Source organism: Phocoena phocoena, chromosome 7 (genome assembly GCF_963924675.1).
Source record: "Phocoena phocoena chromosome 7, mPhoPho1.1, whole genome shotgun sequence".
Taxonomy (NCBI): Eukaryota; Metazoa; Chordata; class Mammalia; order Artiodactyla; family Phocoenidae; genus Phocoena; species Phocoena phocoena.
Genome location: NC_089225.1, coordinates 1121857 through 1139921, shown reverse-complemented (window position 1 = coordinate 1139921; position 18065 = coordinate 1121857). Strand labels below are relative to the sequence as shown.

At 38.8% G+C, this 18065-nt stretch overlaps 1 protein-coding gene across 2 annotated transcripts in view; it reads left to right on the top strand.

The window, feature by feature from the left end:
* EPB41L5 (erythrocyte membrane protein band 4.1 like 5) overlaps window positions 1-18065 on the top strand; it is a 134708-nt gene that overhangs the window by 2510 nt on the left and 114133 nt on the right. For both annotated transcript variants that reach the window (XM_065880299.1, XM_065880298.1), the window contains exon 2: window positions 11386-11490. In XM_065880299.1, coding sequence (XP_065736371.1) covers window positions 11386-11490 — 105 coding nt within the window. The remainder of the gene's footprint in view (window positions 1-11385; window positions 11491-18065) is intronic.

Here is an 18065-nt window from a genome sequence, read left to right as displayed (position 1 = left end):
GCTCTCAGCCACTGCGCCACCAGGGAAGCCCCAGGTTTTCCCTTTTTTTGATTTAGCTTCTCAGCCAGTCTAGTATGACTCTGAAAGAAGATTTAGAGTTGACGTTAGAAATTGAATGAAGCACATACTTATTTCCCGTTGGGCTTAGCGTCAGTATTGATCGTGGCAAGCAGCCTGGAACTCAGATGATGGTCCAGGCAATATGCAAGGGATTATCTGTAGTTAAGTAGAGAAATCTAGATCTATATACTTCAAATTAATATACACTTAGTAGTAATGGTCATTTTCTTTCTTCCGTTCTCCTTTCCTCTCAAGATTGGGGAGGGGGAATTTAAATACCTTCTACTTCCTTTTTTTTAAGGAATTAACGTAGTGAGAGTGCCTTTCAGTAAAGGATAAAAGCAAGGCATCAGGTAGAAATTTCTAATTATCTGGTTTTTAAACTTTCTCTTTGGAAATGCCATAGTAACTCCTTCGATTTATGAGCTTAGTATTGTTTAGTAAATAGCCTGTCTTGTAAAACTCTGTGTCTCCTAAGTTTTAAATTAATGGGAAATATTTGATTAACCATTAGATAATAATTTTTATATATCTACTTTGCTGATACAGATGCTGAAATCTTTAAATTATGTAGACCATTGTATCTTAAAATAACTGAAAAAACATCCTGTGTTCACGAATTGTAAGACTTAACATTGTTGAGATGGCAGTATACCCAAAACTGATTTACAGATTCAACATAATCCCCACCAGAATGTCAGCTGATTTATTTGTGGAAATTGACAAGCTGATTTTCAAATTCATATGGAATTGCAAGGGACCCAGAATAACCAAAACAATATTTGAAAAAGAACAAAGTCGTAGGACTCACATTTCCCAGTTTTAAGACTTAACTGTAAAGCAGTAGTAATCTTTTTTTTTTTTTTTTTTTTTTTTTTGCGTTATGCGGGTCTCTCACTGTTGTGGCCTCTCCCATTGCGGAGCACAGGCTCCGGACGCGCAGGCTCAGCGGCCATGGCTCACGGGCCTAGCCGCTCCGCGGCATGTGGGATCTTCCTGGACCAGGGCATGAACCCGTGTCCCCTGCATCGGCAGGCGGACTCTCAACCACTGCGCCACCAGGGAAGCCCCAGCAGTAGTAATCTTGATGGTGTGCTTTGCTGGCGCAAGGACCAATGGAACAGAATAGAGAACCCAGAAATAAACCCACACATCTACGGTCAGTTGATTTTTGACAGGGTGCCAGAGCCATTCGATGAGGGAAAGAATGGTCTTTTCAACAAGTGGTGCTAGAACTGAGTAGCCACATGCAAAAGAATGAAGTTGGACCTTTAACTCCTAAATATACAAAAATTAACTCAAAATGGATCAAAGTCCTAAACATAAGACTATAATACTCTTAGAAGAAAATGCAGGGGTAAATCTTCATGACCTTGGATTTGATACCAGTTTCTTGGATATGACACCAAAAACATGAACAACAAAAGAATAAATAAATTGGACTTAATCAAAATTATAACCTTTGTGCCTCAAAGGACACCATCAAGAGAGTGAAAAGACTCTCACAGAATGAGAGGAAGTATTTGAAAATTATATATCTGATAAGTAACTAGAACATGTGAAAAATTGTTAGAACCCAATAATAAAAAGGCAAATAACCCAATTTAAAAATGGGCAAAGGGGCTTCCCTGGTGGCGCAGTGGTTGAGAGTCCGCCTGCCGATGCAGGGGACACGGGTTCGTGCCCCGGTCCAGGAAGATGCAGCGGAGCGGCTGGGCCCATGAGCCATGGCCGCTGAGCCTGCGCGTCTGGAGTCGGTGCTCCGCAACGGGAGAGGCCACAACAGTGAGAGGCCCGCGTACTGCAAAAAAAAAAAAATGGGCAAAGGATCTGAATAGACATTCCTCCAAATAGGATATGCAAATGACCAAGAAGCAGATGAAATGCTTGACATCATTAGTTGTCAGAGAAATGCAAATAAAAAACATGAGATACTACTTCACACCAACTAGGAAGGCTAAAATAAAAATGCCAGGTAATACCAAGTGTCGGTGAGCATGTGGAGAAATCTGAACTCTTACACGTTTTAGCAGGAGTGTTAAGGTGGTCCAGAGCTGCTGCTCTGGAGAACAGTCTGGCATTTCCTCAAATGATTGAACATAGTTACCATGTGATCTGGCAGTTCCACTTCTAGGTGTAGGCTGAAGAGAATTGGAAACACGTTTACACAAAAACTTGTACACAGGTGTCCATAGCAGCGTCATTCTGAATAGCCAGAAGGTAGAAGCAGCCCAGACAGGTAAGTGTCAGCAGATGAATGGATAAGCAAAATGTGTTATATCTGTATAATGGAATACTATCAGTACTTGACCGTAAAGGAAATGGTACTGATACATGCTACATGGATGAACTTTGAAAACATTATGCTAGGTGAAAGAAGCCAGTCACAAAAGACCATATATTATGTGATTCCGTTCGCATGAAAGTCCAGAATACAGAAATCCGAAGGGGAAAAAAAAAGGACATTGGGGGTTGCTTAGGGCAGATGGGTGGGGACCGAGGGGATGGTGTAAAGGGTGGTTGGGGCCAGTAGCTGAAGGATGTGAGGTTTCTTTTTTAGGCGATGAAGATTTTCTAAAATTAATTGTGGGGATGGTTGTATATATCTGTGAATACACCTTTGAATTATATACTTTTAATGGGTGAGTGGTGTGGTGTGTGATTTATATCTCAGAGCTGTTTAAGAATGCATGGATTTTTGTATACTTGTGTTTTATTCCACTTAAAGTTTTTTTAGTCGTTAAGAAACATGATAAAAATGACATATAGCTTTGATTTAAAGGTGATATGCTTGATTCATTACAGGGGAAAAAGTAAGAGACTACAGTAATAAAGGCACAAGATGATGGGGCTGCACGATAATTGTGGCTGTGAGTTTGCAGTGGAAGAAATGCTTTGTACATGGATATGGGAGTGGAGAATGTAGATTAGAAATGAGTAAAATATAATTTTCGCTCTGGTGTAGAGGGTAATGTTGATTGTGTGGAAGGTCAGGAGAGGGTAGTCGGCTGTCATGCGGAGAAGGGGTAAAGGGATGAGGTGGGGAAAAGAGCTTCAGTGGGATGTGTTTGGGAGCCATATTTCAGAAGGTTTAAAGGAATTATTAGGGACAATCTTATATTTTTTGGGTCTCTTATAGTCCCTTATAGTACCCAGTGGGTGCTTAATAAATATTGTTTAGTTGTCTGAGGGAGTGCATGAAGGGAAAACGGGGGATTGACACGCGAGATTTGGCAAGGAAGAAAGAAAATAGCACGGCAGCTAGAGCATGGCTGGATAGGGGAGATCTGAGTTTGTCGAAATGGTTTTACATACACAGGCAGAAATGATAGGAACGTTCTAGGAGGAATACCATCTTATGCTGAGAAAGATAGAAGACTAATGGGAAGATGCTCTCTTGATGGTCTTAATTTTCCGCAAAAGAGGTTATGAAGTGAGGACTGTGTCTGAATGAGGTGGTGACCTAGAGGAATTTGTTAGGAAAGAAAAGAATATAAATAGCAAGTACTAGTCTAGATTTAACTGAAAAATGAAACTGTAGTTTGCCAGAGCTGTGTGGATCTTTGTTTCATTTTTTGTTTTCTGCTTGGTTCGTATTCAGTAGCTGCAAGATGAGAGGGTGTATGAAAATGAATAGGATGTTGACCCTTGGATGAGGGATTTCACATCCCTATTCTACACACTGTGGCCACACTGGACCTTGTTACTCTTTGCCCAGACATGGTAGACTATTTTACAACTCTGTGCCTATGCATAGGGTTTATACTAACTGGAATTATAGGTATAAAGTAGCACAGGAAGGAGGATTCAGGGTCTGGCTTTTTGGAAGGTAACATAGATGTACTCATTCTTGAAGTCAGAGTTCATTGGAGACCTAAAGGACGTTCTGAGCAGAAAGGACTGCATTCTGCTAAGGCTCAGAGGTATGACTTACTAGGGAAATTGTAAGCAGGTGAAAATGCTGGAGTGACAGGAGATAAGGCTGTAAGAGTGAGCAAGGAACAGTAGGAAAGACTGTTTATGCCCTGGAATTCGCACTTTAATCTGTAGAGGAAGAGGAATAATTTTTTAAGGATGAGAGTGACATTCTGTTTTGCAGTTTTAGGAATAATCACATTGGCAGCTTCTGCCACTTTGTCTTCTAACTCTTTCCTGCCTCGAGTCTGTCTGTGTCCTCAACCCCACCATAGACTGTCAAGACTTCATATCTTTCTTCATTTTGTTTTTACCTAAGGTGGCAGAGTTGTATCAGCCCTTCCAGGCCCAATTTCAGATATAAATTCCTCTGAAGCCTTTACTAGTTTTAAGCAGACTTAACTCACCCTCATTTCCTTAGCATTTTGTCAATACTGCAAGGATAGCACTCATATTTATTGTGTTTAAACTAGTTATGTATGATTTTATTCTTAGTAAGAACCTTGTGATTGCTTGAGGACAAGAAGTATGCACATATTCGTCTGTGTACCTCTAGCAGCTAATGCGTAACAGGTGTCTGTCCAGTAATTGTTGAATAGAATTGAATGGTATATTATGTCAAAAATGTTATTTCCTGTGAATTATTAAGTACGTAATGAAATGAAAAACCCTTAAGAGAGTATGGAATGGGAAAAAAACAAAAACACTAATTCAAAAAGACACATGCACCCCAGTGTTCATAGCAGCACATGGAAGCAACCCAAGTGTCCATCAACAGATGAATGGATAAAGAGGTTGTGGGACATATATACAATGGAATACCACTCAGCCCTAAAGAGGATGAAATTTTGCCTTTTGCAACAACACAGATGGACTTGAAGGGTGTTATGCTAAGGGAAATAAGTCAGAAACAGACAAATACTGTATGATAATCACTTATATGTGGAATCTAAAAAATAAAACAAATTAGTGAATACAACAAAAAAGAAGCAGACTCACAGATAATAAAGAACAAACTAGTGGTTACCAGTGGGGAGAGGGAAAAAGAGAGGGGCAAGTTAGGGGGAGGGGATTAAGAGGTACAAGTGACTGTATAAAATGAATAAGCTACAAGGATATATTGTACAGCACAGGGAATACAGCCAACATTTTATAATAAGTATAGAGTATAACCTTTAAAAATTGTGAATCACTATATTGTATACCTGTAACATATAATATTGTACATCAACTATACTTCAATAAAAAATTTTTTTAGAGAAAATATGTTTTTTAAATTAATTTATTTTTGGCTGCATCAGGTCTTCAATGCTGCGTGTGGGCTTCTCATTGCGGTGGCTTCTCTTGTAGCGAAGCATGGGTTCTAGGCACGCGGGCTTCAGTAGTTGTGGCGTGTGGGCTCAGTAGTTGTGGCTCGCAGGCTCTAGGGTGCAGGCTCAGTAGTTGTGGCACACGGGCTTAGTTGCTCTACGGCATGTGGGCTCTTCCGGGATCAGGGGTTGAACCCATGTCCCCTGCATTGGCAGGTGGATTCTTAACCACTGCATCACCAGGGAAGTCCATAGAGACAATATTAAAAACAAGAAAAAAGAAACGTAATGGGATAGAGCCAACTGATTTAGGAACCATTTCCAGGGTTGACAGTAACAGATTGGTATTTTTTAAAATTATGATTGAGTCAGGTGTTCACCCACCCAGAATAATATTATCAAGACCACATTTTGCGGTTCGTCAGTGATGCATTTTATTTCTGGGTTAGAATCTGAAATTTTTATGAGATCAACATACTGCAGTTAACTTATTTACTTCTTGTCTGAGACTTATTTTCATGAAACAGTATAGTTCTTTTTCATGCTGACTGGACTCCAGATGAAAGTTTTTAAAATATTCATGCTATCCCTGAATTTCAAATAAAGATGTTTTGGGAGATTCTCATTTTGAGATGTCAGATTTCTGTTAGATTGAGCATTATTAACATCAGGAACCTGCAAATACCTTGTGCTCACTATCGGTTGGCCTATAATTAGCCTCTATTAAGGAGTCAATACATACCCTTGAAAAGACTTTTATTCTGAGGAGGCAGCTACCCAGCTGGCAGAAGCCCATTCTCTCTTTTCTCAAAACACAGCTCCCATGTTTCAAGAAGCTGGCAGATGATGCTTTGGCAGAATAAAGATGAGGATGAGAGCATGTGGGATCTTCTCAGGCCAGGGATCAAACCCGAGTCCCCTGCATTGGCAGGCAGATTCTCAAGCACTGTACCACCAGGGAAGCGCTTTTTTTTTGATGTGGACCTTTTTTTTTTTTTTTTTTAAGGTCTTTATTGAATTTGTTACGAATTTGCCTTGGCCCTGAGGCATGTAGGATCTTAGCTCCCTGACCAGGGATCAAACCTGCACCCCCTGCATTGGAAGGCAAAGTCTTATCCACTGGATCGCCAGGGAAGTCCCTTAAAATTTCTTTACCTAAATTCCCTACCCCTCTTCCATCAAACTCTCAGGGAGTGATACATTATAATGAAAGGAATGTATCTAGTATTCCTTTCCCTTTCCCTTTGGAATGGGAGTGAATCACAGACCTGAAAAGTTGTTTGTTGAATGGGAAGTGATTGACTATGGTTTTCTGATTCTTGGGCCTCTCCTCTAGGACTCATCTACACCCCCAGTAATTTCTCAGCGCTAAATGGAGCTGATACAGACTAACGTTGAGCTCTTTCTGTTGTTACACATAATCCAGAGAAGCTTATTCATCCTAATGAATATAGCAAAATAAGGAGACAAATTTAAAATAAAGGACAAATTAGTGAGTGGGAAGATCATATTTAGGAACTCTTTTCATAGGAGGAAAGAAAGTACAAAATAGGAAGCATAAGAGAAAAGTTAAGAAATGGAAGTTAAGTCTCTATTCTCCTAAGATTAGGAGCAAGACAAGGATGCCTGCTTTCAGCACTTTTATTCAACATAGTATTGGAAGTTCTAGCCAGAGCAGTTAGGCAGAAAAAAGAAATGATAGGCATCCAAATTCTAAGGGAAGAAGTAAAATTACTTCTGTTCAAGATGACTTGATCTTATAAGTAGGAAACCCTAAAGATTCCACAGTAAAACTATTAGAGCTAATAAAAGAATTCAGAAACATTGCAGGATACAAGATCAACCAACAAGAATCAAGTGCATATCTATACACTAGTAGTGAGCAATCCAAAAATGAAATTAAGACAATAATTCCTTTACTATAGCATCAAGGAGAATAAAATACTTAGGAATAAGTTTAACCAAGGAGGCAAAAAACATGTACACTGAAAACTACAAAACGTTACTGAAATGAAAGAATATCTAAAGAAAAGATAGCCCATGTTCATGGTTTGAAAGATTAATATTGTTAAGAGGACAGTACTACCCAAAGTGATCTGTAGATTCAGTGTACTCCATATCAAAATTCCAAGAACATTTTTTGCACACATAGCATAGGACAGACCATCCTAAAATTCATATGGAATCTCATGGGACTCCAAATAGAACAGTCTTGAAAAAGAAGGAAAAGGTTGAGTTTGCATGTCCTGATTTGAAAACTTATTACCAAGCTATAGTAATCAAAACAGTGTGGTTCTAGCATGCAAACAGACATGCAGACCAATGGAACAGAATGGCAAGTCTAGAAATAAACCTTCAAATACATGGTCAAATGATCTTCTGCAGAGGTGCTAACACCATTCAATGAGGGAAGAGTCTTTTCAACAAATGATGCTGGGAAAATTGAATATCCACATGCAAAAGAATGAAGTTGGATTGTTATGTTACACCATATACAAACATTAACTCAAAATGGATCAAAGACGACTGTGGTATTGTGATTTATAATAAACATATATTTGATCCTTGTCCTGTTTCTGGCACAGAGCTCCTAAAGCCCTTAGAATTTTCTAAGTCAGGAGAGCCCTAAAAGTGTTTTTGTTATGTTAACGAAGCCCACTGATAGGGGTTGGTTGACTGGGGGGACTCACCATGTGATTAGGAGGTTGGAAGCTGGCACCCCCAGCCCCACCCCAGCTGGGAGGGAAGAGGGGCCAGAGATTGAGTTCAGTCCCCAGTGGCCAGTGATTTAATCAGTCATGCCTATTTAATGAGGCCTCCATAAAGATCCAGAAGGACAGGTTTGGAGAACTTCTGGGTTGGTGAACCAGAACACTTCCACGTGCTGGGTCCCAAACTCCACTGGGACTTGTGTTTGGGACCTCACCCTGTGTATCTCCTCATCTGGCTGATAATTTGTATCTGCTGATAATCCTTTGTAATAAACTGTTAATCTAGTGAGTAAACTGATTTCCTGAGTTCTGTGAACTGTTCTAGCAAGTTAATTGAAGCCAGGGAGGGGGTCATGAGAAGCCGGTAGCCAGTAGCAATCTGGACCTGCGATTGGCATCGGAAGTGGGAGCAGTCTTGTGGGACTGAGCTCTTAACTGGTGGAGTCTGATGCTCTCTCCAGGGAGACAGGGTGAGAATTGAGTTTGTCTGACACGCAGTCAGTCTCGTTGGAGAACTGAGTTAATTGCTTGGTTGTGAGGAAAACATGGACACATCAGAGTGGGTGTAGAGTCAGAATGACAAAATTTTAAGTGTGAGAGCTAAAACTATGAAACTCTTAGAAGAAAACATAGGAGAAGATCTTCATGACATTAGATCTGGCAATGTGTTTTTGGATATGACAATAAAATGTAGGCAGCACAAGAAAAAATAAATAAGTTGGACTTCATCAAAATTAAAAATTTTTGTGCATTAAAGGACACTCACTATCAAGAGAGTAAAAAGACAACCCACAGAATGGGAGAAGATATTTGCAAATTGTGTATCTGATAATGGATTAATATAGAGAATATATAAAGAACTTCTACAACTCAACAACAAAAAAGCAAGTCAAATCAAAAATAGGAAAAGGATTTGAATAAATATTTCTCCAAAGAAGATACACAAATGGCCAGTAAGTACATGAAAGTATGCTTAACATCAGTAGGCATTAGGGAAATGCAAATCAAAACCACAGGAGATACCCTTTTACACCCATTAGATTGGCTATTACCAACACAAAAAAAGAAAATCCAGAAAATAACAAGTGTTGGTGAGGATGTGGAAAAAGTGGAACCCTGTACATTGCTGGTGGGAATGGAAAATGGTGCAGGTACTACAGAAAACTGTTTGGCGGTTTCTCAAAAAGTTAAACATGGAATTACAGTATTCTACTCCTAAGTATGTACCCAAAAGAATGGAGAGCAGGGACTCAGATACTTGTAAACCACTGTTCACAGCAGTATTATTCACAGTAGCCAACAGGGGGAAACAACCCAGTGCTCATCAATAGATGAGTCAGTAAACAAAATGGCCCGCAGTTGTCCCTCGGGGTCTGTGGGGGATTGGTTCCAGAACCTGCTGCAGATACCAGAATCCAAGGATATGGAACCTGCCGTATGGAGGGCCGACTGTATACGTACCGTGGAATATTATTCAGCTTTAAAAAGGAATGAGGGACTTCCCTGGCGGTCCAGTGGTTAAGACTCTGAGCTTCCACTGCAGGGGGCACAGGTTTGATCCCTAAGATCTCACACATGCTGCACAGTGCTGCGGGGGGCGGGGGAGGGAAGCTGAAATTGACATCACACTTTTCAGTGACAACATAGACTGTAGGAGGACGATAGAGTAATATATTTTGAGTGATAGAGTAATGTATTTTGAGTAGTAGAGTATTGACAGAAAGTAACTTTGAACCTTGAATTTTATATCCAGCCGTCATTCAAGTACAAGAGCATGATTAAAATATTCTCAAACATAGAAAGTCCCACATGGGAAACATTTCTTGAGGAAAAACTCAAATGAGTAGAGAAATCTAGCAGATGCTGCTAGGTATGTGTAATGTACATGTGCAAGACATGTAAAGAATGATTGAATACCAAAGTAAAGTTGTTGTCTTAAAAAAAATTAGCCATGACCAAAGAAAAGAAAAATAGAGGAAGTATATCCATAAAACCTGATGAGGATTGGGTGGAGGGGAGGCCGGGAGCATGAGGCCCTGGTAAAGTTCTGTCTTCATAAAGGGGTGAGAGTTTACCAAATAGAAAGGATGTAGGAAGTGCAGAAAAAGCGGTGGACAAGTCGAAATAATCAAATTGTCAGTTAAAAGGCAGAAATTGATGATTCAATAAAAAAATCTACATTTTTCTATGGGAAATATTCTAAATAATTTAAAACTACGGGGAGGGGCATGGATACAACATACATGAAAATTGAGGATCTCAACAGTGCTTTTACTTAAAAGATTATATTTATGGATAGTTACCATATTAGAAATTAAAACAGAAAAATTAGGGACTTCCCTGGTGGTCCAGTGGTTAAGACTTCGCGCTTCCATTGCAGGGGGTGCGGGTTTGATCCCTGGTCAGGGGACTGAGATCCCACATGCCGCAGGGTGTGGCCCCCTCCCCCAAAAAAACCTGAAAAATTAAAGAAAAACTTTACTGGTTAATTTAAAAATAGCAATAATATACCCCTTATAGGTTAACAGAAGTAACATTTTTATGAAAAATAGCTCTCTTACTAAACAACAAAAGAATTTAGTGAGAAGAGTAGCATTATTTTATGCACTTTTGCCAGTCTCTTTAATGCTTGATTTAATAGACCAGTACTTAGATTCTCTCATCTGCTCCTGCATTCAGTTTGTTGCAGTATGTTGTTTTGATTGAGGGTACGTGAGGAGAATCCTGGGACCGTGTGGATCTTTCAGCTGGGGATCCCTCAGGGGCCCTGAGAGCACACTCTGCGACCTGCTTTTTCTGTGCAAGCCTCTTTGTTATCACCCTAACTCCCTCCAGTTTGGTGTCTCCTGAGTTTATCAGTAGTTTTCTTGCTGTCCATTTTCCCTCCCACCTTCCATTTCTGCTTTTGCTATTTCCTACCCTGCATTCTTTCCGGTTTAAGACCGATCTTCAAGCCTTCACTGATGATTCTAGTGTCAGTGACTCTCTCTTCTCTGGCAGATATAGCTAGTTCCACATGGTTTGTGCTTAAGTGTTCTAAGATTTTTTGTTTTCTCTTTCCAGTTATTATAAAGCTCCTTTAAAGTAGGGACCCTAAAAATTGACAAGCAAGAGTTTCTTCTTACACACAGTGTTAGGTACACAGTAATATTTGTTGGTTGATAGGAAGTGACACTATCCAGCAAAGCACATAATAGATCACAAATTCTCTTTTGGCCTTAAATGGTTTATTGGAAAACCATGGTATCGTGCCCATAACTGGCTACATGGTAATACTTGGTGTTGCAACTATTTTTTTTTTTAAGAGATCTTGTGTAATTAAAACCATCTTCAGTTCAGACTTGTTGATCTTATAAGTCACTTACTGATTTATTTTCTTGCCATTTCAGAAAAAAGCCAAAGGACAAGAGCTGTTTGATCAGATTATGTACCACTTGGACCTTATTGAAAGCGACTATTTTGGACTGAGATTTATGGATTCGGCACAAGTAGCAGTGAGTATCTGTTTTTTGGAGGCTCTAAAATGGGGACAGAAATGAAAATTGTCAGATGATGTGCTAAGTGCTACAAGGCTATACATACACTCAGTGTCTTCTTTTTTCCTGTGCTTTTCTTATTATGGCCTGAAGCTTTGACCCCTTGCTTAAGAATAACCTGAAGTGCTTGTTTTTTTTTAAAAAAAGTGAGTTCTGGCCCTAAGCCAAATTGCTAGAGCATGATCTTTGCAGATGAGACTTGGAAATCTCAACTGGTGGATTGGTCTCGGGCATACTAGAGTTACCACTGTGTCTTGAGGATGCTGGGATGGGAGGTTTCTGGGCTCTTGGGTGAATGAGTGACAGAAGTTCCTAGTTTGCAAATTAAGGTGAGTGGACTAGGGTATCCCTTCCAGATCTCTGATTATCTAGATGTTCTTTGACGTGTGCATTTCAGATGAGAGAACAGCATATGTAATAGGGCAGGAAGTTGGAGGCTTCTCAAAGAATTGAGTACTTTACTAGGATTTGACTGGAGGGTATTTGCAAGAGAGTAGTAGTTAAGATTGGAAGGTGGATTCGTGGCCAAACTGAATAGCAAAAATGTTAATAAATTGGCACTATTCTCTAATAATTGGGATTAGGGATTTTTCAGGCAGGGAGGTTATATTTTTCTTCAGGAAGTTTTACATCTGAATATTGTGTAGGATTGCGAGTGGGCAGAGAACGAAGTCAGGGAGAGTCAGTGCACAAACTTCGGGGATCAGAGTAATATTAGGGCCTAGAGTAGGGCATTCACAGTAGCCGGGAGAGGGAGGGAGCAGGGAGAAGGATATCAAGACCTTAAGGCTTGTTTTCTGGAAGTTTGTGATGGTGTGTGTGTGTGTGTGTATTTAATGACATAGTAATTGCAGTGTTTAGGACCCGACCCATAGGGACAAATATATTGCGTAATAAGAATTCTCAGGTTCGTTTTGGAGTGAGTTTTCAGTGGTGGGGGAGGCGTTTGGTATGATTGATAAATTAACTGGAATACCTCTGTAAGATACTTTATAAACCCACATGTCTTGGAGATGAACTCCTAGGATGGTTTTATAGAGCATCTTAGCTAAGTGTACAGCTGTTAGTAATGTTAGTTGCAGCTGTTGTCTTGCTTGCCCCTGATCCCCAACTAAAAAAAAATAAGCATGAGCATTTAGCTACAGGGTATTGGTTAGGTAAATTTTGATACATCCTTACAGTGGAATACCTGCAACTCATTAAAAACAGTTATTTTTAAGTGTACTAATTGACATGAATGATGAAAAAATAAAAAGGGTTACAAAACAGGGTGATTGAATTTTTCTGTTTTTAAAAACTCTGGGTATGTGTGCACCCATAAACCTGAAAAATTTTGAAAAGCTGTTTTCCATAGTTTCAGAGTTCTGATCGCTTAATAGATTTAGTATAGGAGGCATGTCTTTCATTCTTCTTTTGAACCTTATTTCTTGTCTATTAGAGGAAACCCCCTAAGGGCAGGGAATGAATCTTAGTTAACCTCTGTTACCCAGCATGTGGTAACAGCCCACAAGACCATTTACTGAATTGAATTCTCCTCTGCTACTTAGTTTGATAAAGGCTTGGTTAACTGGTGAGTTGAATATCATTAAACTCTCATCTCTAGAATAATGTAGTTAAAGTCTTACAACCAGCTGAAAAGAATAAATCATTTTGGGGGAAATCACACAGCCTCCTGTTTTTTGAGGGGTTGTGTGGGAAAAGAGGTAGAAGTGTGCCAATGTTACGTTTCAGGTACTTTCTTTCCATTTCTTAAAGTATTTAAGTAATTGTGGAAAGAAACAGCCATGCAGCCATTCCTAAGTTGCAATACTTATTCTTTGCTAATTATCAGCAATTACTGAATTACTAGATCCCATATTTTTTCTCTCATTTGATACACATATAGTGCTCTTCTTCCGGTCATAACAAGTGTCTGGTAAAGCCAGCATTAGAATTTGTAATCCCCACTTTTTTTAGTTTTAGTTTCTCCCTCCCAATGCTCAGAAATCTAGGCATTTAAGATTAAATTTACATAGTCTTACGTTTTTTTCAGTTTCTACTTGTGCCGTCACTAAAATACTCTTTGTGAATTGAGCTAGAAGAACAATAATTGGTGGATGAAAGCTATGGAAGATGAACTCTAGATAGCACTTTAGGTATTCTTAAAGTGCTGACTCACTTGCTTCCATAACAGTCTTGTGACATAAGTGAACATAGAGATGAGTGTCAGTTATTCAGAGTGTGGCCAGATTTAACCACAGAATTAAACAAAATTGATGCTTTACGACAGTTCAGTTTGTTGGTGAAGATAATGAACGTGATAGATCATGTGGATTTTTGGCCAAGATCATCTATGTAAACTAAGTGGTTTCCATAGCTCTTTTTCTGGAACCATTTGAGAGACACTTGCAGATAGGATGTCCCATTACCCCTGAATTTCCTACAAACAAGCATGTTCTCCTGCATAACTCAATACAGTCATCAAAACCAGGAAGTTGTCATTGTGACATTACCACCATCTAATCCTCAGACCCCATTCAAGTTGTGCCACTTGTCCCTAGAGTGTCATTTATAGCCAGAGGCTCACTATTTACCAGTCACTCCCCATTCCTACTCCCCACAGCCCCTGGCAAAGGCTAATCTTTTGTTTGTATGGATTTGCCTGTTTTGAGAATTTCATACAAATGGAATTATGTAATATGTGGCCTTTGAGTCTGGAAATGCACTTGGCATAGTGTTTTTAAGGTTCTTCCATGTTGTAGTACGTGTCAGGGCTTGATCCTTATAGGTGAGTAATATTTCACGGTAGGGATATACCACATTTTTATTCATTCACTGATAGACATTTAAGTTTATTCATTTTTGGCTATTGTGAATAATGCTGCTGTGAACATTTGTGTACAAGTTTTTGCGTTGAACATAATTCTCAGTTCTTCCGGATCTGTATCTAGGAGTAGAATTACTGGGTCATAAGGTAACTTTCTTGTATAACTTTTTGAGGAACTGCCAAACTGTTTTCCATAGTGACTACACCATTCCACATTCCTATCTGCAGTGTATAAGGGTTCCAATTTCTGCATATCCTCACTAACACAACATTTCCCCTTCTTTTTGATTCTAACTAGTTGGTATGAAGTGGTCTCATTGTGGTATTGATTTGCACTTCCCTAATGGAAAAGATGTGAGCATCTTTTCATGTGTGTATTGACCATTTGTATATCTTCTTTGGAGAAATGTCTATTCAGATTCTTTACCCACTTTAAAATTGGGTTATTTCCTTTTTATTGTTGAGTTGTAAGAGTTAACTATTGCCTATTCAATAGTCACAAAGATTTAGGCATGTTTTCTTCTTTATCCATTTGGAGTTAATTTTGGTATATGCTATAAGGTAGGGGTCAAACTTCATTCTTTTACATGCAGATATCCAGTGGTCCTAGCACCACCACTTGTTGAAAAGATTATTCTTTCCCCATTGAATGGTCTTGGCACACTTACTGAAAGTCAGTTGAGCGTAGATACACAGGTTTATTTCTGGGTTCTTTGTTCTGTTCCATTCATCTATATGTCGATCCTTATGCCAGCACCACATTGTCTTGATTATTTTAACTTTGTAGTAAGTTTGAAATTGGAAAGTGTGAGTCCTTCAATTTCATTCTTCTGTTTTAATTTAAGATTGTTTTGGCTGTTCTGAGTCACTCATATTTCCATATACATTTTAGGATCAGCTTGCCTGTTTCTGCAAAAAAGACAATTGGAGTTCTTTGTTTGCTTGTTTGTTTATACAGCAGGTTCTTATTAGTCATCAATTTTGTACAGGTCAGCATATACATCTCAATCCCAATCGCCCAATTCATCACACCCACACCCACACCCCCTGCTGCTTTCCCCCCTTGGTGTCCATAAGTTTGTTCTCTACATCTGTGTCTCAATTTCTGCCCTGCAAACCTGTTCATCTACACCATTTTTCTAGGTTCCACATACATGCATTAATATATGATGTTTGTTTTTCTCTTTCTGAGAAGAGAAAATGCTTCACTCTTTATGACAGTCTCTAGATCCATCCATGTCTCAACAAATGACCCAATTTCATTCCTTTTTATGGCTGAGTAATATTCCATCATATATATGTACCACATCTTCTTTATCCATTCATCTGTCGATAGGCATTTAGGTTGCTTCCATGACCTGGCTATTGGAAATAATGCTGCAGTGAACATTGGGGTTCATGTGTCTTTTTGAATTACAGTTTTCTCTGGGTATATGCCCAGTAGTGGGATGGCTGGATCATATGGTAGTTCTATTTTTAGTTTTTTAAGGACCCTCCATACTGTTCTCCATAGTGGCTATATCAATTTACATTCCCACCAGCAGTGCAAGAGGGTTCCCTTTTCTCCACACCCTCTCCAGCATTTCTTCTTTGTAGATTTTCTGATGATGCCCATTCTAACTGGTGTGAGGTGATACCTCATTGTAGTTTTGATTTGCATTTCTCTAATAATTAGTGATGTTGAGCAGCTTTTCATGTGCTTCTTAGCCATCTGTATATCTTCTTTGGAGAAATATCTGTCTAGGTCTTCTGCCCATTTTTGGATTGGGTTATTTGCTTTTTTAATATTGAGCTGCATGAGCTGTTTATATATTTTGGAGATAAATCCTTTGTCTGTTGATTCGTTTGCAAATATTTTCTCCCATTCTGAGGGTTGTCTTTTCGTCTTGTTTATGGTTTCCTTTGCTGTGCAAAAGCTTCGAAGTTTCTTTAGGTCCCATTTGTTTATTTTTGTTTTTATTTCCATAACTCTAGGACATGGATCAAAAAAGATCTTGCTGTGATTTATGTCAAAGAGTGTTCTTCCTATGTTTTCCTCTAAGAATTTTATAGTGTCCGGTCTTACATTTAGGTCTCTAATCCATTTTGAGTTTATTTTTCTGTATGGTGTTAGGGAGTGTTCTAATTTCATTCTTTTGCATGTATCTGTCCAGTTTTCCCAGCACCACTTATTGAAGAGACTGCCTTTTCTCCATTTTATATCCTTGCCTCTTTTGTCATAGATTAGTTGACCATAAGTGCATGGGTTTATCTCTGGGCTTTCTATCTTGTTCCATTGATCTATATTTCTGTTTTTGTGCCAGTGCCATACTGTCTTCATTACTGTAGCTTTGTACTATAGTCTGAAGTCAGGGAGTCTGATTCCTCCAGCTCTGCTTTTCTCTCTGAAGACTGCTTTGGCTATTCGGGGTCTTTTGTGTCTCCACACGAATTTTAAGATTTTTTTGTTCTAGTTCTGTAGGAAATGCCATTGGTAGGGATTGCATTGAATCTGTAGATTGCTTTGGGTAGTATGATCTTTTTAATGTGTTGTTGGATTCTGTTTGCTAATACTTTGTTGAGGATTTTTGCATCTATATTCATCAGTGATATTAGTCTCTAATTTTCTTTTTTTGTAGTATCTTTGTTTGGTTTTGGTATCAGGGTGATGGTGGCCTCATAGAATGAGTTTGGGAGTGTTCGTTCCTCTGCAGTTTTTTGGAAGAGTTTGAGAAGGATGGGTGTTAGCTCTTCTCTAAATGTTTGATAGAATTTGCCTGTGAAGAAGCCATCTGGTCCTGGACTTTTGTTTCTTGGAAGATTTTTAATCACAGTTTCAATTTCATTACTTGTGATTGGTCTGTTTATATTTTCTATTTCTTCCTGGTTCAGTCTCGGAAAGTTATACCTTTCTAAGAATTTGTCCATTTCTTCCAGGTTGTCCATTTTTTTGGCATTTTTTTCCATTCCCTCACTTTCACCATAGAGTTGATTGTAGTAGTCTCTTAGGATGCTTTGTATTTCTGTGGTGTCTGTTGTAACTTCTCCTTTTTCATTTCTAATTTTATTGATTTGAGTCCTCTCCCTCTTTTTCTTGATGAGTTTGGCTAATGGTTTATCAATTTTGTTTATCTTCTCCAAGAACCAGCTTTTAGTTTTATTGATCTTTGCTATTGTTTTCTTTGTTTCTATTTCATTTATTTCTGCTCTGATCTTTATGATTTCTTTCATTCTGTGCACCTTGGGTTTTGTTTGTTCTTTCTCTAGTTCCTTTAGGTGTAAAGTTAGATTGTTTATTTGAGATTTTTCTCGTTTCTTGAGGTAGGATAATATTGCTATAAACTTCCCTCTTAGAACTGCTTTTGCTGCATCTCATAGGTTTTGGTCGTCATGTTTTCATTGTCATTTGTCTCTAGGTATTTTTTGATTTCCTCTTTGATTTCTTCAGTGATCTCTTGGTTTTTTAGTAACGTATTGTTTAGCCTCCATGTGTGTGTGGCTTTTACTTTTTTTTTTCCTGTAATTCATTTTAATCTCATAGCATTGTGGTCAGAAAAGATGCTTGATATGATTTCGATTTTCTTAAATTTACTGAGGCTTGATTTGTGACCCAAGATGTGCTCTATTCTGGAGAATGTTCCATGTGCACTTGGGAAGAAAGTGTAATCCGCCATTTTTGGATGGAATGTCCTATAAATATCAATTAAATCTATCTTGTCTGTTGTGTCATTTATAGCTTGTGTTTCCT